Source organism: Clinocottus analis, unplaced genomic scaffold, assembly GCF_023055335.1.
Source record: "Clinocottus analis isolate CAN_PGR_092001 unplaced genomic scaffold, fCliAna1.0.p SCAF_20, whole genome shotgun sequence".
Classification (NCBI taxonomy): Eukaryota; Metazoa; Chordata; class Actinopteri; order Perciformes; family Cottidae; genus Clinocottus; species Clinocottus analis.
In genome coordinates, this window is record NW_027175932.1 from 6547017 (window position 1) to 6569938 (window position 22922).

At 42.4% G+C, this 22922-nt stretch overlaps 1 protein-coding gene and 1 long non-coding RNA gene across 2 annotated transcripts; one reads left to right on the top strand and one right to left on the bottom strand.

Annotated features, from left to right (window-relative positions):
• The first annotated feature begins 240 nt into the window (after window positions 1-240).
• LOC137791560 (uncharacterized) lies at window positions 241-5005 on the top strand. Its single transcript, XR_011078040.1, has 3 exons — window positions 241-372; window positions 4112-4346; window positions 4479-5005. It is a non-coding gene; the product is annotated as an uncharacterized lncRNA (long non-coding RNA).
• ube2h (ubiquitin-conjugating enzyme E2H (UBC8 homolog, yeast)) lies at window positions 2564-22250 on the bottom strand. Its single transcript, XM_068586595.1, has 7 exons — window positions 22003-22250; window positions 8159-8235; window positions 7007-7081; window positions 6857-6896; window positions 5826-5878; window positions 4442-4570; window positions 2564-4278 (listed from the first exon to the last, which is right to left on the bottom strand). The coding sequence occupies exons 1-7, from the start codon at window positions 22053-22055 to the stop codon at window positions 4154-4156; spliced, it is 552 nt and encodes a 183-aa protein (XP_068442696.1). The 5' UTR covers window positions 22056-22250; the 3' UTR covers window positions 2564-4153.
• Between the last annotated feature and the right edge of the window lie 672 nt (window positions 22251-22922).

Sequence of the window (22922 nt, forward strand, 5' to 3'; positions counted from 1 at the left end):
GCCTATTAATAGAGAGCATTTGTCTTTTTGACAAGCATGCCCACTTCACAATGCAAAGAAATAAACAAGAGGGCAAAGAAGGTGATCAAAATAAAACCACAGATGAACTGTTCAAAACAAAAACAAAATAAACCTGTTGACGTTTTAACGCTCAAGTATCGCACACTAGGTAACAAATACAAAGTCTCAATAACAAAAATTAAAAATAAAAAAAAATGTAAATTTCCATGCCGTGTGTGTGCCTGCTCAATCCCCTGATGGCGGCAGGAGGCCAGCACGGGGGTTCAAATCCACACAAGCACAAGACGGGATGGGAGGTGTGCGCCAAGCGAGCCTCGAGTCCACACCTGAAGCATGCAAGTGCACGAGGAGGTACAGTCAACACACAGGAGGGAGGGGGGGGGCTCTCAGTCCCGTCTGTGCATTAATGACTGATCCGTCCATTTCTTTTGCCGAGGTCTTTCCTCCTCACTGTATCCGGCGGCGTGCGGAGGTGTGTGTGCAGGTATGATTGTGGGGATTTGGCTCTGTGGGGGCCACATCGAATGTCGTGAATGTGGTGGTCCGCAGTCGTTAATTAAAACGTTTCATTTGCGAAGACCTGTGGTCTGAGAGCAGACGACGAGGAGGGGAGAAAAGCCAAAAGGAAACGAAATGAAAGCACTATAAACATGGTTGTCGATACTTTTTCAAAAATAATTTAGAATTCAAGTTGCGATGGGGGAAACGAAGTCATTCGCTGGTTTGAGGACATTTTCTTTAGTTCTTGACCAGAGTTAAATTCAACCTGATTCACAAAAGGCAGTGATCATTTCTCTTGACCTTGAATAAGTAAATGTGGAGAGCAAAAGAATGAAGGAGGCCGCTGAAAAGATCAGATGGTAGAGCAATACCAGGCCACAGTGAAGTACATCATTTTATTGCCCAGCAGATGCAAATAATGCTTAAAAACTTAACTTATGATTTTTGCCCAAACACAACAACCTTGTTTTTGAAAAAGACAAAAAAAAAAAAATGTAATTAGTTCCCTGTTGCACCATTACCTCAGAATGTGCTACTTTATTACAATTCTCAACTCGGATATGCCATATTTTCGGCACACGCGTACAATACTGCCCAAATGTAAAAGTAAAAACAAGCATTCAATCTGAGTTACTGAAAACAAAAACATAAAACTCAAGGATTCCACCAGTGTGAAGAATTTAGCAAACCCATACCGCACAGTGGCGCTTGATGATTTAGCTTACAAATGAAAAAAGGAGGTTTCCATAATGAATAAATACATTTATAGGCAGCTTAGGGAGTAAACACAAGCCAGTTGTGCGAGAGTGGGTTCTGAATACGGTTTGCAGGTGTGTCCTGTTTTAATGGATGTGGATCACAAACTCCACCACAAACACTCTGAACACATGAAAACATTCACATAGCTTTATACTGCTTTGGACATGTGGAGAAAAATAAAAATAAAAAAATCACAAAAGTTGTCTCTGCAACATTAAAATGGCTGCATCCTGCCACGAGAAAGTATTACCCAGAACCTTTGACAGCCAGACACTTGGGATACGCATTTAGAAATTAAAAAACAAATTCAGGGTCGTGTGTCTGTTCTAAATTTACATTCAAATGTGATAATTATGAGCATATAATTTTGTATTTAAATTATGTTTTTGGCGAAAATCTATTCTTTAAAAAAAAAAAAGAAAAAAAAAGGCTGCTCTTTTGATTTCTGTACAGTTCCATTCATCGGGCTCACGACCCCCGTTTCACTCACACTCATCTGTACAAGTCTGAATCTGCAAGAGGACAAGCAGGCATGTCTACGGAGTATCTCACATGTCACCACACTACAGACACTAAACTAAAAGTCAGATGATTGCGTCATCAGGTAAGTTTACCTAACTAGCTAACTGGGACACAGCCGTGTAGCGTGTGTGCTTTAGTCGAAGTCAACACCCAGCGAGTACTAACTATCCTGTCAAAAACAGTTCAACAAACATTATCCCCATCCCTCCAATGCTGTCCAAATGTTAAACCACGATGAAAGATACAACCAAAGTGTATTTCAACCCTGAGCCAGAAAAGTCTAAACAATCCTACGCAAGCTCAAACGAACCCGATGCTACTCAGCCCTGGGTGAGGAAATAAGTGTGGAAATTTAGATGTCGAATGACAATTTGCACGTGATCACTTTAAGGGAAGAGGAGAGTGAAAGTAGGATGTGTAAAAAAACAACACGTGACCCTTGAACCTCATGACTGTTTGGTTAAATGGTCACCCTTCCTTTTGTACAGAGGCACAGAAGAGTTGAGATCAGAGGTGATGGCGTGACCTTTTGTCCCACTGGGGACGCACAATCGGCCACAAAGCAACCAGCCCTTCTTACTGCTAATCTGTGACGCGAATACATTTCAAGGTTTTCTAGGTAGTTTGACTGCCACGTCGGCCTCGACGAGCAACGCTCGGTCAGTGTCTGGGGTTCAACGCTGGCTCCTCATGAGGTGTCTTATCGCTGTACAAGGTAGATGCTGTCGATACACACAGAAAAAAAAAATTACAAACGTGTTGACCCCCCCCCCCCCCCAAAAAAATTAAAATAAAATGGACCGGAAATAAAAAGACGGGAAAAACTGCCAGAAGTCTGAGCTGCGATTGCAATTTCTTTTCCACGCATCCTGGATTTACATCTTAACCCACCACATTCAATCAATAATGAGTAACGCCATTTTTGTTGCTTTTTTTTTTAAGATAAAAAGGTCAAGTTTATACATATGAAATCAATCCCCTCAACAACAAATTGCTATAAGCCTGTATGTCACACATTCGGCTCTTATTTTGTAACGTTCCACCTAAAGATCCTGGGAGGGAGACATGAAGTGGGTGCATACCACAGGACCTATATGAAGGGCATGCATGGGCGAAAACGCCAGGTAACAGTGGAATGTGAGTCCGACCGATACGACACAAAGAGGAATCTTCAATAAATCACTTCACTTTTACACTTTAACTCAAGGAACATGTGACCACCTTTGCTGCTTTTCACTCAAATTAAAAACGGACTTTGGTGCTGGTTTTCTAAATTCACCCGAATAGGTGATAAATACATTCTTTCTGGACCTGAAAAGTTGTTCTCGACCAATAAACACGACTAGAGATGTGTTCCAAAAGCAGGGGAGGTGATCGACAGCCAGTGGCATCCTGCACAATGAGAACATTTGGTGCTCAGGTGTTGCCTCATGACAGAAATGTGCATGAAAAATGAAATCCACATGTTAGATGTTTAAAGGGTAGCCGTGGTCCATTTCCTGTTCCCTTCCCACCAAGTGAGTCTGACCGGAATCTCCACCAATGCCTCTTCCGTCTTCACTGCCTTTATCCTCCATGCAGCTGGTGTACGCTGCACAAATCCTCACTGAACGCACCCACCACGTCTCCGTCACCACATTGTCACTCGCCCTGTAACAAGACATGTATCTAATTCCTTACTTTTCAAAAGACCTTGTTAAGTATTTCATTTTTTTGCGGTGCGCGGTGGCACATGTGGACAGGCAGCAGGTCAACGACGAGTAACAAAAAAAAGGTAAAGTAGCCGCGGGAGCATCCTGACGACACGCTGAGGAAGCGTTCAGGGTGGATTTAGGAGCTTCTCTTTGGCACTACACTTCTTGTACTTCTAGATAAGGTGTGCGATGACACCTTGTGTGCGATTGTGCGCCTCAGAAACACTGTCTTGACTACAATATATTGTAGAGCTGTGCACCTAGAGCAAGCAAGACTGAAGCAGCTTCAAAAAGAAAGGAAATTAGGGTCGAATATATATGCTTTTTATATATTAAAAAGTGAAATTTGAGTAAAGAAATGAGATGTTCACGGGGAGACTTCCTGCATACGCCTACATGACACACCCGAGAAATGTGGAGATAACGGGCGTGTGGAAGCAATCGCGACATCTGTGTGGGGAGAAACAGCTACAGAAGGGGAGGGGTGTCTGTCAAACACACCAAAGGCTAGATATCCATAAAAATCCTTGTTTAGTAGTAATAATAATAATAATAATAATAAAAAATCAACTTGTTTAAATATGAATATTATAAGTCTGCTTTCTCATGGTTAGGAAATCAAATATAGTCTCTGTGGGGGTTAAATGAGGCGATCACTACAACTCCATGTCCTGGGCCTCGTCTTCTGAGAAATCAGACATGGAGCTTTCAGATGAGGAGTCGCCTGCCCCCTCTTCCTGCTCCTTCAGAGCCTCCTCTGTTGCATATTTCTGGATGTACTCTGTGGAGAGGAAACAGAAACAGCGAGAGAGAGAGAGAGAGAGAGAACACATGGTCAGACAGGACAAGGTGAGGGCTTAAACTCAAAGGAAATATACAATATATATTCATGTTCATAATATACTATATATTTCGAGAGATAGTAATATTGGATGTGCAATAACCTTTGATTTTCTGCTTGTACTCCTCTGGCCGGTGAAGGTACATGGCAGCTGCATCTCCGTTCAGGGGGTCGATGGGGTTTGGGTAAGCCAGCAGCTGGGGCAGGAACGACTCAAAGATGTTGGTCAAATCTGAGGAGGAAGGAAACGGATTACCACGCCACCAACTGAAAGAAACACGTGATCAGAAAATGATACAAGCCGGTGATATAATGTCCTTTAATGTCCGGCTTTCTCCCGAATCTCACCGTCAATCTGAAAGGACCCGGGGGAGAAACGCTCACCCCAACAGTCTGCCAATTACATGTCGAACATCAAATGGGAAAGCGTATAATCAATGTACACATGTATCAGCCGGCGATGACCCGACACAGATGGACGCTGCGTCTACTCGTAACGAGATCTCACAGCCTGGCATCGGCTCACAGAGGCTGGATCCGCACTAATCCCCTTCACTAGCTCTCTGCTAGCGGGCCTCGGCTTTCCCCTTACAGCTGAGGCCTAGTGGAGGAAAGAAAACTGCAATTCTGCGCTCGTCTCCACGGTGTCACTGTTGAGCCCATTCAAGCTGGGGAAATAAATGCTTTCCTTCAGTCTATTGTACAGTATCGTCATGTTGGCGTGATTCAATCAGTGGCATTTGTTCCCTATTGCGTTAAATGAATCATTACAGACAGAGCTTGGTTGATTGGTCTATTATTTCCATGTTTGTTCAAAGCAAAAAAAGGTTAAATAACACAAATGTGATTCTGGACTTGAAGGGAAAAAAGAGGCCACGCTGCCTCACTTGACATTGATTAGTAAATATGTTTGCTCTTTATTTCAAAACGCTGGAATCAGAGTTTATTCTGAATGAAAGTGCTTCAACACCACGTCAGGTTTTAGGACTTGCCTTGGGGTCATATCCAGAACACCAGTGAAAACAAAATGGGGCGGCAGCACTGTAATGCCATTGATATTGCTCAACAGCTATCTGAGCCCTGTGGAGGGGCTGTAAAGAGAAATGAATGGGGAAATAAGCACCAGGGCACAAAGTAGCACAGGGAGCCGCGGTGACGGTGAGAAGAGCAACTGGGTGACAAAGTGTAAGTACCATCATGTGAGCGTGTCTTTCACAGCTGACAGACGGTCAGTCATCCCTGTCGGGAGGTGAATGTTTTCTGACCCCGCTGGGTGAGGCCATTACCCAGTTATTGTTCACTTCTCCCCTCGCTAAGTAGATTAGACCCAACTGTGCACCACTGCCTAATGTGGCCACACTCTCTAGCCGAGGGGCCCGCAGTCACCTTCCTGGTGCTGATGGCGCCGTGTCAAGTTATTCGCACATAATCACACGGACTCAAATGGGGAAACTTAATATGGACACGTACATAGCTGGGCCACTCACCATAAAGGGCTGTCCATGTCTGGTTGATGACATCTAAGCACACTGTCCCTGACCTGGGAAACAGAGAAGAAAACAGAGTTGGAGGGGTAAGGCCGAAGGGAGGGCGCGTCCCAACGGCTCATCCAGGCTCCTCCTCTTTTGGCTCAAAGTGGAGTACGGACGTGATGTATTCCTTGGCGCCCTAAATACTTGTGTGGCAGTCAAGTGCTTAAAGGAGAGTTCAGGAGATTGTTGTCAAGTTGTGAAATATCACGACCAGGTCAGACATAACAGATAGATGCAATCAAATAAGAATCAGTCACTGGTGAATTTATAACTTTCAGTAGACCAGTGACAAGTCTGAGTTTGAATAATTGAAGCCTGACATAAACTCTACTTTTGGCACTCGGGTTATATTGATTTATAGTACACCCGACACATTATTTTCCTATCGTGTTCATACCAATTGTACAGCAAACACAGTTAACATGCAACAGCCCAGTTTGAAACTGGTATTTACACATTTTCCTGGTGATGAATGCCAAACTTTCAGACGAAAGGGGCCTCAATGCACCGTTATCTTTGGTCTCTGTGAGACTACACTATCCTATTTGTTCCTCCCTGAGAGCAAACTTCACAGGGCATGTCCTTCAGAGCATCTGACCTATAAGCAGTGGCTTACTGAGCCAAGAGAAACAAAGAGCTTGGCCCGGTTCAATATCTGTGGGATTTACTGCTGTTTGCAGATTGCGCCAAAACTAGGAACTCATATAAAAGTTAAAAGTGTAGTTCACAATACATAAGCCGACTCTTTTTAAGCTTATTCAAGGGCTAGAACACAACACACGCAAAAGCAACAACAGAATATTAATGAGTTCAAAACAAGACGAACCAGCTCTCTTCACAGCATGACATAACAATATGCAAATATCATAAGATTAGCTTTAATGCACAAGCTTTCATGTGACTAATAACCAGATGGTCTGCTCTCAAAGTAACAGAAACCCGTTAAAAACATTGACACTTCAATTGCGTGACTGAAATCAACTTACGCTTCGTCAATGTTGGGATGAAAAATCTTGTTCATGAATCCTGCAAAAGTAGAGATGATGAAAGTGTTAAAAAAAAAAAGAAGAAAAAAAAAGTGAGGTGGGAACCCCACCCCAAAAAAGTCTCGTCTTCATACGACATAGAGCCCCTACCTATTGATGGTGATTTGAAAGGATATTTGTCAGGAAGATCTACTCGCACCTTCCACACACCTCCTTCGTACGGTGCTGCGCATGAGGAAGAAGGCAGAGGGGAGAACATCACATTTCATCCTTTATGCACTCCAGTGGATTTCGACACTGTGGGGTTTTATCAATTTTCTGCACTCCTTTTCCCCCGCTCGCAGAAACACAACAGAGAGAGGAACACTGGAGAACTGAGATACACACACCTGCCTTTGCCGTTTTCTTTTATCTTATGCAGTAATGTATTTCGGCCCCGGGGGGCATTCTTTACTTTTCAAATCACTTCATATCACACACCGACATCAAAGAGGAAGAGAGTGAGATTGCCAGAGTGTGTGGTGCACTCTCAGAGAAGCAGTGTGTAACAGGACCCTTGTGTGTAGTACTGAAAATGAACAGCACGGAGGAACACACTTGTTGAAGATGAATGTGCGTACAAGACACACACTTGGGCGGAGTGTTTTTTTGTTGCCATTTTATTTGGCATAGTTACAATGCGTCATAAACAGGGTCAAACGCTAACTTCCTCTGTTTACCGATGCGCACGAGGCAGTGGTTTCAGGGCGGCAGATGTTGTGAGCAGCACAGCAGAGAAGTATTTCCTGCTGATGAGGCCACTCTCCTCATCCACGTTCCCCTCAAGCAGAGCTCCTGTGTTGTACTCTCTGCTGCCTCGGGCCTGGTTTCAATCCATTCCCCGTTCCACCGCTGCCGAGACGAACTTCTTTTTATGTTCCAGACAGGAGAATGACTGATTCCTGCGATGGCTGACGTCAGCCATTGCATTCATTGTCATGTCACGCTCCTTTTACTTTAACTGAATGTCAGATGTGGTAAGTTGTTTTTAAACAGAAATGTCAATTTCTGTTTTATTACTATTTTTGAAATGTTACTTTTTTGGTCAGATGAGAGGCCTCAATGGTAGAGCATTCAAGAGCCCAAATGGCGGATACAAAAATAAATGTTTCTTAATTTGTTGAATATTTCTTGGAATACTACGGTCACTTTCAGGAGCATGTGGTTTAGCCCGAATGAGGATTCAACAACAAATGTTTAATGTGTCTGGACACAAAGAAATAAATAAAGGTCAATGTGAAAAGTAGAAAAGAGAACACTTACTTCCTTGTGGTCCGAAAAACTTAACTACAAATTCATTGAGTCCACTGAGGATGGTGACTTCATGCTTGCTCTCGATGCTGTAAAGCCGTTAAGGACAACATCCTCACATGACATGCAGTAGCAAGCACAACAATAATGAACAACTCTTGAATAATATTCAAGATCAAACATTTTGGCCTCTGTGAAATGTCTTTCAGCTGCTTCAGTTGTTGCCAGCGAGCAGAGTCTGACCTTTTTCCTCTCTCTATATAACAGAGACTAACAAGAGCCGTGATAGCTTGAGACAGAGAAAGAAAACAAATCAATGCAGGAAAATTACACTTGGATTCTGATTTGACTCTTATTCCTAGAGCCTCACCTTCAATGGAAAATCGATAGCCTCGCGCCGATTTGTCATTCTGCGCATTCAATTAATATCCCCGAGACTGGATGTGAAGTATGCGGGCCAGCGACTCCAAAACAAAACCATCATGCACACTCGCATCAGCCAGCAGATCATATTCACCCACGCTTCAGGACCGCGCTGGCCTTCTTCCACCTGTCACTCTCTAAAAGACAACAAGTCCTCTCTGAGAAACAAGGTACAGAAGTCCAACGGCTTTAAAAAAAAAAAAAAAGAGTGCCACTCAAACGCTGTTTCATTATGAAAAAAAAAAAGGATAGAAAAACGGCTTTGTTTGTTGTAATCTATTTCTGAATCCCTCAGCAGAGTGGCTCCATTAACCCAAATAAACAAATACTCCAGCCAATCAGAGTGAAGCTCTGCATGTGCGAGAGTTACTTAACCGAGATGTGCTTCCGTCAAAAGTTAAACTTTGAGGTCAAAATCATTTAATATTTAGTAGTTTTACAAGGGTCATTTGCATCATGAGTTATTCATTTCTGACCATCTAATCTGCATCTTAGTGATCTACAGTGAGGGAGGTGTAACCTTACCCTCTCCTGCAAGATACTGCAGATAATGTGGACTCTTATTTATAATAGTAACATGTCGCACATTGACATGCAGTCGAATAATAATCTTGGAACGCCAAACAAGAAAGTTAAGGAAAAAAAGATAGATATTTATCAAATACATCTCCCACGTAAATAGTTAACACTCCAGTAACAGACTGACAGTCATTACAAACCTTTTACAATTTCAGATTATTTGTATTCACTGTATCATATGAAGAATCCAATATTACAGCCATGAGGAGATAATATATGCTCGCTCCAATTATTTTTCATCTCTACTAACAAAATCATCAGAGAGATATTATTCCTCTTTCATGTGAGCAGAGGGAAGAGGCACACAGAGAGTAAAGTAACATGCGTAAAAAAATAAAAGGAGGAAAAACAATCACAAAATCAGAGTCAGAAGGTTTCAGAGATGAGATAAAACTCAGTTTTCCGTGCCACATAGTAGCAGCTGGCTCGTCAATGAGTGAGTTTTCCCATTACCGGTAGCCCTGACCCCCCCCAAAAGGGTTAAATCAAACCGCAGGTTATTTTAAGCTTTGGTTGAGTCTGCAAAGAGCAGACCGATTCCCTGGCTGCTGCAAGGAAATGTGTCATTATCAGACAGAAGAGGAAGCTCTCTGTTCTGACTTGTGTTGGCATCAAACAGCCCTTCTAAGGCTCTTTGATGCAAAGTCCAGAGCAGAATGAATAACCACCAACACTAAGAGGACTACACCAGCAAAAACAACAACTAGCATATGCAACAGGAAGACTCCAGTCAGACTGCATACATTAGGTTTGCACTATGTAGTTCACCAAGTTCTGCTCTTCATATGAGGATACAGATGCATCGGACTAAGGAAGCAGTAGAACTACTGGCGTGTGAGTGAATGTGTACAAGCAAGCGAGAGAGGAGCATTGCTGGGGAGGGGGATGGTATGGACTGTGTGCGTTATGTTATAGACCAGAGGACAGCAGCGAGGCAGGGTGGGGGATAAGCTATTAACGGGGTTGAATCAACACCGATTATGCTGCCGGCTAATTGACATTAGCCGTACTGAGCGAGAAGCCGGGAAACAACTGGTCAACCTGTTCAAAATTAGATTTAACACAACCAAATTACGAGCGAAATGCAAAAGGTCGCAGTCTTGGGCATCTGTGAATATTAGTGTGACCATGTAAGCAAAAGGAGGAGGTGGTAGAGGAAGGGAGAAGCTCGAATAACACCGACTGACTTCTCGCGTGATGTCTCACTCGCATGATAATGATGTGAACACAAGTTACACCGACACACGGAGAAAACAAACACTCAAGTTTCGTCAAGAGTCACAAATAACCAATACGCCCACGGTCACGGGCAGCAACAAGCGCACACAATACTTACAATATTTATGTAATCAAACTTCAACACTCCTCTCATCTAGGCCAAACCCTAAACTATGCATTCACTTTGACGGTCACGTCGTGGTGATACAACGATCCAATCCACCGGCCTTTTGTTTAACACAGAGAGACCGAAACCTGCAGGCACTTATTCCTCCCACCCAAAGAATAACTACAAGTCACCGTCAGCCTCCTCCCCTCATGACGGAGTTTTAGGCAGGTCCTTTAGAACAGAGAGGAGTTCCTGGTCGAGCCGGTAAATTTTGCTAAAGATGCATGGAGAGAGTAGCTGACAAACAGCCGCCGAGCCAGTCGAGCAGAGAGATAAAGACGTGTGGTCGATCGCAAAACAGGATGGGCAGGACATTCCGTATAAACGGCAATTAACTATGCATTGTCTTTTTGTTTGGATTATTCTAAAACAAAAAAAAAGGTGTGACATGGCGCATTGTATTAAAAAGAAATGAAGACAAATCGGTTTCACCGGAACAGCTGGCAAGAAAGGAAGACACACTCTGGATTATATGATGCATTCACACGCACATCGACATCTCAGTTACACTTGAGGTGTTCCCATGGTGCGTTCAGGTGCTTCAGCGTCTACATTCTAGTCAAGTGAAGTCATTAAGTTACACGAACACGGTAAACAAATACATTGGCAATAACATGACTCGACAGACATCTTGAATATTAAAAAAGTAGACCGGCTTGCCTTTAAAAGTGGTATTTACTGCTATAATTACATGTAATCATATCTCTTGGTTTGGAAATATCTGATCCAAAGTATCTTTCAATATTTAAAAAACACAATCGGGTAAAAATGACAAATCCTTGAAAGTGGTTATTAATCCACATATCAATAGGATACGTCTTATTCCATAGAGTAATGTACATTCAACACATCCATTGCACCCTAACCAGGATGGTTTCAACTGATTTTAGGATAATTAACTCCTAACACTGTTTTTGCTCACGTATATTTGTTCCTCAATCTCATCATAACGACAAACTGTCCACACCCGCACCTCGGATTAGTATAAATCATAATCTGTGAATAGCACCGGGTTAATATCGTTTTACACACACTTGTAATCTGATACAGAGAGTCCAATCAATCCAGACACTCACCTTCACTGCCAAATCTCACACAAGCCTGAACACCCTGAACAGCAACACAGTCTCCTGTGTGTTCACACTGTTTCACTGCAAGACTTCTCATATAATTACACATATTTTAACAGTAACACACACTTGCACTTTAAAAAAGGTCCAAAAGACCTATTTTCAGGCCTGATTTTGAACTTCATACAGCACGTTTAGAGGCATAAGTGTAGAAATATGTAGCAAATAGCATTTACGGTTGTGGTCTAGACATGTCTTGTTTTCCTTTTTGTCCATTTAGGCCACTATCCCGGTCTGACGCGAGATTAAAATATCCCATCCTGACCAAACTCTTTCCAAGTATGGAAAACCAACTTGATGGGGAATCATAAACAGCACTGTGTCAAACAATGTGGTGTCAACGTGCGTGAACATTTCCCTCTTTGGAGACCGAGAACTTGTTGATCTGTCAAAAGAGAGGCACTGGCTTGTTTCAAAGCATCTGTAACTCATTCTTCTTTTCGAGGGAAAGAAAAACCTGCACTATCCTTCCATAAATAAAACACATTTTATAAATCCAGTATCAACTTCTTCTTTTCTTCTCATTGCGAAAAACAAAGCAATCAGAAAGTGCTAACGTGCTTTAAATAGCAACATCCGCACAGAGAGAACAAACCATTTCTTTAACTATTATACATCTTTACGTCTTCGGCATGCACAAACTGACTCCACGGGTCAGATGAGACTATTTACATCTGAGAATGCAATACTCTGACCGCCTGCTGACACCTCCAGCTTCAAGTAATCCTTTTAAAAGGAAAGGTGCAGAGCTTCTGGGCAGACTAGGCTGAAATAACAGGAAAGGCAGCAACTCAAATAATCCTGAAAGCATTGGGAGCAAGCGAGGTTACCGAGTAGCAAAAGGAAGTAGAATGTAGAATTTCCAGTTATTAACGGCACTAACCAGAGAAGAAGACTCTCAGATACTGAACATAAGACGCAAAGCAAAAGTTAAGAAGTCTGCCTGAAGGACATTAATAGTCCATAACCCCCAAAAAGCCAGCGGGGAAGAGGAAGATAAAAGGAGAGAGTAGAAGGAGGTCAGCAAGCAGAGCAGGCTGCTGAAACAGGAGAAAGAGAGCATGAGAAGATGATGGAGAGAGTTGTGAAGAATAAAGCAAAAAGAGAGGCATGGAAAGAGAGGCAGAGACATAGTGATGCAGAGATAATGAGAGAAAAGAGTTCAGCCTGGTGAATGCTCATCGGGCCTTGCAGGCTGATCTGTGGACGTGAATGACATCATTGCTGTGGACTGCGGGCCGATGATGATGATGATGACTTTGCCTGTGTGTTCACAAGACGCATAAACGTGCAGAGCCCGTGTCTGGATTTGACTTTACTGAGAACAGGAAGCTTAAAGAGATAACAGGTTAAGAGTCAATCAATAGTTACAGGCAATTGATTGACCTTTCAGTGGGAAATTGCACAAGTAAAGAAATGTTTTTCAGCGTTGTTCACAAGCGCTTTCATTTGGAACATGGTTAAAATAAATAAGATTGAATGTACTGAGATGACAGCATCAATAAATAAAAAAAGATAGTGAAAGAGACAAAGAGCAGATGATCTGTCAACACAAAAGACAACGCAAAGTCATCCTCGACCACTGGGGAATAAATACTGTAGCTCTGTTGCTGAGATGTGAAATGTCTTGCTGCATAATCCTCATATATTCATGCCGTCAGTAATCATGTTTGCACTGGACAGTACTGCAGCCCTGGACAGACAGAAACCATGGCGTGAAAAGGATTTCTTTTTTAAGTACATAGAGATTAAAGGCTGTTGATTTGTAAATGAGGTTGTTTCAAATGGCAGAAGAAACACTATAATGTTCCCAGAGAGCAACTCGTTTCAGAGCACATCTTTGTTTAGAGATAAGGAGACAGCCACCCTCTCTTTGGTTTTCTCTCCATCGCACACAGATCATAGCTGCAAAGTACAATCTATGGCCTTGCAGATGAAAGGCAGGAAATATAGCAGCTGTCCTCGGAGTGTACGCAAAGCGTTTGCTTCCTCCGTCGAAAAAAGTTGCAAGCCACCAAGAGAACAAGCTTATAAAGAAAGTCTTGCTTACTCAAGACGGCGAGCTACACTTTGCGATGAGGACAGGCTTGTTTGTTTGAGAGATATAATGATACTAAGAAGTCAACACCAACATTACACCAACAAAGCTGTTTCTTCTTCCTCCCAATATGGGCTTAATATTCAAAAGAAACAGAAAAGAGGGAAACTCATGTTTCCGCATCACTTTGGGTCTCAGACTGTTTGCAGCCTGGATTTATACAAGTGCACTGTTTCATCGGAAGTCTTAACCTGTGTGGAAATGTGCCCGTGTTTGTGCAATACGCTTTTTTTTTTTTAATGTACTAGTGCTCTGAGCCAAGTAGGATTACAGTGTGACCTCCACAACACTCAGCGGTCTGAAAACAGAGGCAGCCAGAGGCGCAGAGCCAGCGTCCTGCCACAGCAGGCAGTGGGGTGACGGCCGCTGTGTCGCTGTGACAGTGTGATTTAAATTGGTTCAACACCAAACAAGCGCCGCCACCATGCAGTCAACCCCCCACGGACCCATTCCTCCGTCACGTTTCCTCTCATTCCTCGTCGAACTCTCCCAACTCAATCTTAATGCAGATCGAAATGAACCAATTCAACTGCCAGAAACCAGCTCACAGCTCAGTGGATAGATGATGCTGTGAATAGACGGTGAGCTTGAAGGAGACGGAAATGAGAACGACTCAGACGAAGACAAGTTGAGCAACAGCTCCCTTTCACACAGACTACACATGGCTCCACACAACTTTTTCATTTACAATATTAATGATACGTATGTTTCTTATACCGATCTCCTAATTTAGATGTTTTTCCGACTTTATATAAAAGCTGTTAATAAACAATCTATAAGCAACTTGCGTGTCGCTTGAGTTGTCTAACACAATGAGAGTCACTGTAGATTTGTTTTAAGTCATTTCGGGCGACATTGGGGTGAAAAGAATCAAACGAGTTGATACTACAAAAGAAGTATTGTGGGAGAAAACAAATAAAACAGAAGCCTAGATAATGAATTATCACAAAGTTTATGAATGAAGAACTTTTAATTTGGGCGCCGCAGTAAAGTAGCTAATCATCAAACCAGCGTGACAGAACTCAAAGGTCACATTTTGTTGGTTTAGGGTTCATTACATGGTGGCCCACGATAGGAGGTGCAACAGCGATCTTCGGCCATCCTCCTTCATTGTCAATGTAAGGCATGTTTTTTTTCAGCCCCAGCATGAGGCGGTGGGGGTGATCATGACTGCCCTGGCTGGCGCTGATAACTGGAAATAGGTATACTGGTGTGATACTAACACGCCTGCGGTCAGGCCAGCTGCTCTCACTTCCCCCTTTTCTTCCCAGATCCCACACAAGATAATTTTGCAGATCTGGGTAGCTGATAACTTAATCACCTTTACTACAAGGTACTCGTAAACAGATTAGGCACATGTGATCATTCTACGTGGAAGCAAAACAACTAAACAAGCCACAAGGAGCGATCTAAATCATTTAAAGACCAGACTAGAATAGTCAAAGCTGTGCCGATCACATTCAGATGTCTACAAAGTTGTTTTAAAACAAACGTATGAAGGGATCGGGAGATTTTGGGAGATGCAGCTTTCTTATCACTCAAAAACACAACATGAGCTTCATTGATCTCCAACAGGAAATGGGTAACACATGTGACAGACTTTAATCGTGACTGAAACAGCGCTGTTATCCTCACGTTTACTCTTCACTCTGCCAACTCTGGCCGCCTCACAAATCATCTCAGGAAAAGAACTAGACAGCAGTTAAACTCATTTTGGCCAGACGACTGAGTTCAGAAATTCATACGATCACAGTCACGCGGCTTTGGCGACTATTTAGAAGTGTGCCACAGCACTTGTGTTGCATTGGAGCTCAGTTTGGCAACAATGACCTGAAAACTACCGGCTATAAAAAAGGTCTGTGGCTGAGTAAAAAGGCTTTGGTGCATCCACGCTGATGCACATGTCTGTCTTTCAACCACTTTGGTAGGTTACAGTACATTTTGTTGTGGTCAGGTTTATGGAATAATTAGGAACTGTGTTAGTCATATGAAATGGAGCGGGCTAGCTCGCTGATGGAGCTCTTGGTGCCAGCGTGTGCGGTCGATGAAAAAGAAAACCTTGCAGCACGTTTTACATATCAATGGGCACATGGCCCCAAAGGCCTGACTCACTGAAATCCACATGTAAATGCATGGGCGCTTTTAAGTGCTGCACTCTCTCTGGGAAGTTAATTATCTCTATGAATATTTCTGTTTCAATTATGTATTCTGAAAATAAAATAAAAATCGACGTCTAGAATTTCAATTTTCATTTATCGTAGGAGAAGACTTTACTGCTGTAATGTCTACAACAAGGTATACAATCCACCCCTGGGGCTAAAACACCTTGTGATGAACATTTGCAACCAATATCATAGGAACATTTTTTGAAAATTCACATGAATGCCAAAGCTGCAGTGGAACGATAGAAAGAAATATCTTTCCTGGAGAAGGAATCAAACAAAAAGACCCAACAGAGTACTAAACAGTTAACCCAAAATATAATTATTTTGCAATGCAGATTTGGTTTTCATTGAACACGGGCCTGAGAATACTACGTTAGCTGATGTCTACCTCGCTGTGTGGGGGCTTTTAACGGCACAGTACTGCACAGGCTAAGTTCTTTGTCTTGGCTGGTGGGAGATGAGAGCCCACCCACTGCAATCAAACGTGAGTCCCTCAGCTGCTCCTCCTCTCAGCCCTTCACTAAATCAACAGTCTATTTACAGCAATAGCACGGAGTCTGAGCGACTGAGCTGCGTGCATACACACAAACAAAATTATCATTAATGATCACAAAACTGAGCCAGGCCAGGAGAAACAATGACCTGAATTGGATGAGACCATCTAATGAGCAAATCTAGCAAAAGGCAAGGCAAGATTTGCCGTCTGTTGTATAGACCCCCCGTCCTCTCTCCCCTCTCCTCCTCTCTGGATTTCCACACTGACATGTTGAGGAAACTGCTAACAAACCAGAATTATAGGGTTCTGAGGGACAGACACCACAGCTAATTTTATCAACTGGATACAGAGCAGACACACAGATAGTGAAGTGTAGGGTGTGGAGAGTGTAGGTTGCATTTTTTTGATAAGGCTCTGCAGCTTCATACACAGGCGCACGTTTCAGCCAGGGATACTTTAAAGTCAACATCTTAAGTGCCTCGGTGTCACCGGCACATAATGCCATTTGACCAAATGTAGCTGGTTCGATTTTCCACATTAAAGCAGCAGCAGCGCACGTGCGCGACAGAGGCAGGCTGAGCTCCCCCGTGGAAGGAAGAAGAAAAAAAAAATCATGTGAAACAAAGAGAGGAACTTCAGTCCATCTGTTTTTCTAAAGGGAACTCAGCCATACGTGCAGGAAGCTTCACTGTTAGCACTGTGGGATTAACAGTGAGGGCCTCAAATCTCCTACTGTCAGAGATGCCTTGCTCTTAGACCCCCAAAACAGGGCTGTCAATCAAGGTGAGGCCCCCTTGACTAGAAGGGGCCTCATCCACAATTCACTGGATTACCTTTTGACCACAAGAAGAAATACAAAAAGGCAAAAGACCAGGAGCAAATTTATAAACATACCAAAGGCGTATTTAAGATTTAAAGACATAGCAGTATTTTTAAGCTTTCAGGCTGAGAGAAACAGATAACTAGAACAGAAACACAGCCCAAAAGCCCCTCACATATAAATCTTAAGACAAAACCGAACAATTTGAATTTAGTTATTAAGGTTAAGTGTACTGCGGGTGGGCCATTCCCAACATTGTCAGTCAGTGTTTGAGCTTCTTACTACAGATTAAATATTAACCTGTCGCCACAATAAACATGGAGTACAAAGTGCTAATTGGGCTTTTGGGTGAACTATATGGCCAATGCCTACTGAAGAAAGGAAAACGTGGCTCAAGTAAAGACCCATCGCCAGACATACTGGAGATTCCGATCCAACAATATATAATTTGACTGTGTAAAAATTGAAACATCTGTTTTGTGCTTTTGTTGGTCGCGTGTTTTTATGCAAAATGGTCTTGCGGCTTGCAGGCTTTCTGCAACCCTCTTAGCTTCTTTGTGTCTCCCTGCTGTAGTTATTTATATTACACCATAATAACAAGCATTTTGTTTATGCAACTTCATTGCCAGACCAACGCTTTCCCATTCTCGCCAAGAGTCCAGCGTGCTCCTATTCATTCAGTCAACCTCTCAAGTTCAGGACCAGCCAGAACACTGCCGGCTCCTTTGCTACAGTAAAGTGCGTCCAGTTGGTTCAGCCCCGCAATAATAACGCTGGGTGCAGATTAGCTGCCTGTGACTGTGTGACATGGTCTGACACAGCAGCGGGAGGTGGAGGTCACATGGGGCTTTTGTAAACGTGAAACACAAAAGACTCCACTGCTGATGCTGTCCGGATGTCATGTTACAAGCGCACAATGGGGCCGAAACACCAAGCGGAGTGCAGATCAAGCTCAGAATTGGTATTCCACTCAGGGAGGATGAAGGGGTATGGAGGGAAAGGGAGTAGGGGAGGGCATTAAAATGAAAATAAAAGAGCGCGCAGGTGGACACTGACCATAGAAGACTACTCCCTGCTCGGCGACAATTGAATAAATTAAGATTACTGAAGGCCAAACGCTGCCTCAACAATCCCTCCAGGGAAAAATAACCCACAACATACCTGTATTGTATGTCTAATTTGGGATGACATGATTGAGACCCATATACACTGTACTCAAATGATGAATACTTGGGTTGGTGAAGTATGCGACACCCCTCCCAACAATTCCCCACAGTCACGGATATAATTTATCTGTGGCCACGCTTCACAGAACTGCTATCCAATCACTTTCAGACCTTCCGGCAGCATTGGACAGGTTGAAAAGTACAGCTGAGACGCAGTTTGGTTTTCATGAAAAATACCTAAACATCCCCTCCGATGTAATGAGATTTTTTAAACAAATACACACTGAAAGTCTTCAGGCTCATTGTGTTGGCATGAAGATAAACACTTCATCAAGACAATGGACTAAAGAAGTGTTATTTCCAAGAGCCGAACAAAGCGAGGTCCACCAATTAGAGCGAAGGTCTCAAACTCTGCTTGTTATTGATCCATTAGTTTATATACATCTTCTAGCATTTTACTGAATACATCCCATTACTTTCATATTACACAAATTGTGCAGAATGTTTGTTCACCTGAAGCCATGTAAAAAGAATTATCTACAGTTTCACATACATCACGCAGTAGTTATTTGACCAAAGTAAATTCAAATTAACTAAATTGGACTTCTCAAAATATCACAATTTATCAAATAGAGAACAAGTGAGAGACTTAAATACATTTTTGAAAAAGAGGGATAAATATGAAAATACACAACATGTCTTCTTTGTCGGGTCATTCTTGACTAAATATAAACTCGTGTAACTCTTATTATACACAATTCCTTTTCTGTCTCATTCTCTGCAATAAAATCCAAAAGCCAGAGCTTATCTTGTCTTATCATTCAAAATAGGCTCAGTTCTTTGTAATCTACCTGTACTCAAATTCCAGCAGCTTACTGCTCGAAAGCATTTGTAAAGCGAGTGGAATGATGAATACATGCAAATAATAGCACAACTGCCTCCACAGTTTGTGTTGTCAACCCCACACACTAAGCTGAACGTAAAGCCCTTGTAAATGACATACTCCAAGACTCTTGTTCCGGAACATCATGTTCCAAAATAAAAGCAACATGTCCAAGAGCCAGACCAGTGGCCAAAAGTTATGCTGGAGAATAACTCTGATTTATGAACTACAGTTTGGCAAAAACTTGACAATAAACGAGCCGTCTCTTGCTACTCAGGGGTGTGAACGTGTTGGGGACACACAGGGAAATGTGATGTCAACACCAGTGTAAACCAACACTTAATGTCTCCTCTGTGACTATATTTCATTAGATAGTAAGAGTCCATTTTACTTGCATGCAAAACACACACACACACACACACACACACAAACTGTGCATTTTGCAATGAAAGCAGGCTGGAATCCATCAGCATGGCCCAGGACAAACTTAAGCCCCGGTGATATGACATGCAGAGGTCATTCTGACATTCATTTTCATGAATCCCCTAATGGTCCACGTTCTAGATTCTCAGCTCTCTGGTGGCCGCAGCAAATTAATGTGTGAGGGCTCTCAGTGTCATCACGTAAGAAAGAAGCCACTCCTTTCTATAAGGCGGTGTGAGTGTCTGGTTTTGGTTACACTACCAGGGGAGCAGGGATAGGGAGCACAGAGAGGAGGTTGTTACTGCTAGTTTTTGCTCTAGGGACACAAGAGTAAGGAACTGTTTCCCATACGAGTAACATTGAGCCCTCCCTACTTTTTCATCCAACAAGACCAGTCAGCAGTAAACCTCAATTCTGTAGACTTACCAAAAAAACACATGGCTGTCACCCTCAATACTTGCGGACCACCGCTGACTCGTGGTAGAGTAAAACAAACTGTCATTGTGTGACATTGAGCAAGTGGCATCAAGGAAACCTGCTCTCGCCTGTCAGTCAAGTAGCTCGAGAAAGAGGGGGGTGTACTACTGCTTGGTTGCAAGTCTGTGTGTGCCACAATCCTTAAAACCTCTGGGTCTGTCTGGTTTATCTTGCCTACACATGAGTGGAGGAGGGGTGAGGACAGCAGCAACTTGCTCAAACAAGTAAATTTGCAAGCTAGATAATGTGATAAAATGCCTCAAGTATCAGGCAAAGTAACAAGAGAAATGTAAAATTAGCTACAGCGTCCTGGTTCATGTGTATTCACATATAGGCCACTAATATCATATATATATATATATATATATATATATATATATATATATATATATATATATATATATATATATATATATATATATTTGGTTTAATTGATAACTTGATCAAATTGAAAAAGGATCAAACAACTAAGATTTTCAAAGCTTTCGCTTTCAACCATCAGGTTGACCCTGTTGGGACAAGTTACCCTTGTTTTTGGTTGGTTAGGAACAAGCCCCATATTTGACTAAGCTGCACCGCCATCCCATCAGCTGTTCTAAGTCTCTGCCTCTTGTGGTTTCCGGCTAGTAACAGGCCATCCAATCATTAAGGTTTCCACTGTGCTGGGACAAAAACAAAAACTACTTGTTCATAATGATCTTCTTGGAGATTTTGTGGACTGGAAATTCTCGTATGCTTCCATTCAGAGCTCCCTCTGTCAGCCCTGAGTGAAGTTGAACAATTCAAAACCAGCAGGACAAAACTAAACATGGTGACAACACACTTAAAAGTTAAAGCATTCCACCATGAAAACGACTGTAGGGCCGATGACACCCGGTGCACCACTTAACAAAACAGCTGCCACATTCATTCAGATCCCGATACGTGCAGTAAAACACCACAACCCCTCCAAAATAACACAAGTTAGCCCTTCATATGCCACCAGATACTGAAGTACAGTGAGACACACAGATCAGGTGGCCATTTTGATGAAATTAACCAGCAGACTAGCCAGCCAGTTCGGCAGCGTTAGAAGGTACAACAACAAAAAACATGTCAAGTGGCAGATGCCATAACACAATTAGAAAACCCTGAGTAGAGTTACACAGCGAAGCTAATAAGACCCACAATGCTGCAACAACACCAACGTGTGTGTTATGGGAGCAGAACAAAAGACAGCAGCATTTTGCAGATGAGGTTAGCCTTACGTTATGTAAACAAGCTCTTGTGTCAATGTGAAAAGGGGGCAGTTTAACTTAACCCCCCTGACAACAACAGGCTGGACAAAGGATCGACATTTCCATAAGGTGTCTTTTTTTTCCAAATACAGTGTACAGCTGTCAGGTCTGTTAGTAGTGCCACGAGATGAACGAAACCCCTCTGAAAAAAGAGGAGAGTATCGTCAGCGCCTGCTCGTCTGTTGCTGTGAAATTAAATAAACAGCAAACACATAGTTTGGAAATGCTTTATAATAATTTAAAAAAAATGCATGGGCCCGATTTGATTTGCTAGCACAGCTGTTCCAATAAGCGACTGGAGGTTCGCAGTACATAAATAGCTAACACTTGGCTTTGCTAGCAAAAGGTTGTTTACACAAAAACACCAGTCGTTCACAATGAAAGCTCTCTGCTTTGGGTTACAAAGAAAAACAGGCAGCGTCAACAAACAGGTTATGCTCATATCATATTTCACACCACACATCAGGACATAGCATTAGCTGACAGGACACAGCGCACGAGCGATTGTTGTTTATGTTCTCAGAAAGGATACAGTTTCACCACGTCGGTATCCATTCGCCTTTTACCCGGACTTGGAGACGACATTTTTCCTATTTCCACCGCCGAGCACCAGTGAGTAAACTGAAATCTAGCCCCCGAAACGCTAGACAAGTCTAGCAAACGGTACTATCCTAAAGTTAACATTTGTTTTCAGAAATGTTCACAGCAAAAAAAAAAGGTCTTCGCGGTTCAATGTCTCTCAGTCCTGGTGAGTCGCGGAGCTAACGTTAGACCTGTGCTCTTCACTGCCTCTGAGCGTTCTGACCATGGTCCTGACAAGTAAGGATCCCTCCGCGGCCTACGTCATATCACTGCGACCAGACGTCAGCATAAATGTTTCTTTTGTAGTTTTATTGAGAACACCTTTGATACTGTATCTTAAAAAATGTAGAATGTCATTTAACGCCACTTACTATTTTGAAGTAGATATATATAGATGTATCAAAATATAAATGAAGCATTAATGTTGAGACATTTGTTCTGGGTTTTGTTATGCAGAAGGTTGCCTTCATTGCTGTGCCACTGGCTCTTGCTCTAGTTTTGCATGTCTTCCACGGTCTCCACCACACTCAAGTGATGGATACCAGCATATAACTCAAAATGTCTGGTTTGCAAGCAAAACAATAGTCTTCCATTGAGTGAGTGCTGAGAGGCAACATACAGCAGTACATTTAATAGATTAGATAATCCAAAATCACATCTATGTGAAACCACAGAACAGTTCTGAAGTCATTCACTGTGCAACCTGCAAAAATAGGTATTGAAATAGTTGCAAGAGCAATATACTGTATTTTATAACATGGGTGTATCATAAAATAATGTGTAATTGTATTAATTTCTAAATAATACTTTCTTAAATGTAAATGCCAGTGGATCAAAAATCAAGGGGGAAACAAACTTTCAGAAGAGCAT

Coding starts and splice junctions, on each gene's coding strand:
- ube2h (XM_068586595.1), bottom strand. CDS start 22,055: ATGTCGTCTCCAAGTCCGGGTAAAAGGCGAATGGATACCGACGTGGTG. Junction 4,571..5,825: donor GACATGGACAGCCCTTTATG/GTGAGTGGCCCA, acceptor CTTCCTCCTCAG/ATTTGACCAACATCTTTGAG. Junction 4,279..4,441: donor GTACAAGCAGAAAATCAAAG/GTTATTGCACAT, acceptor TCCTCTCCACAG/AGTACATCCAGAAATATGCA.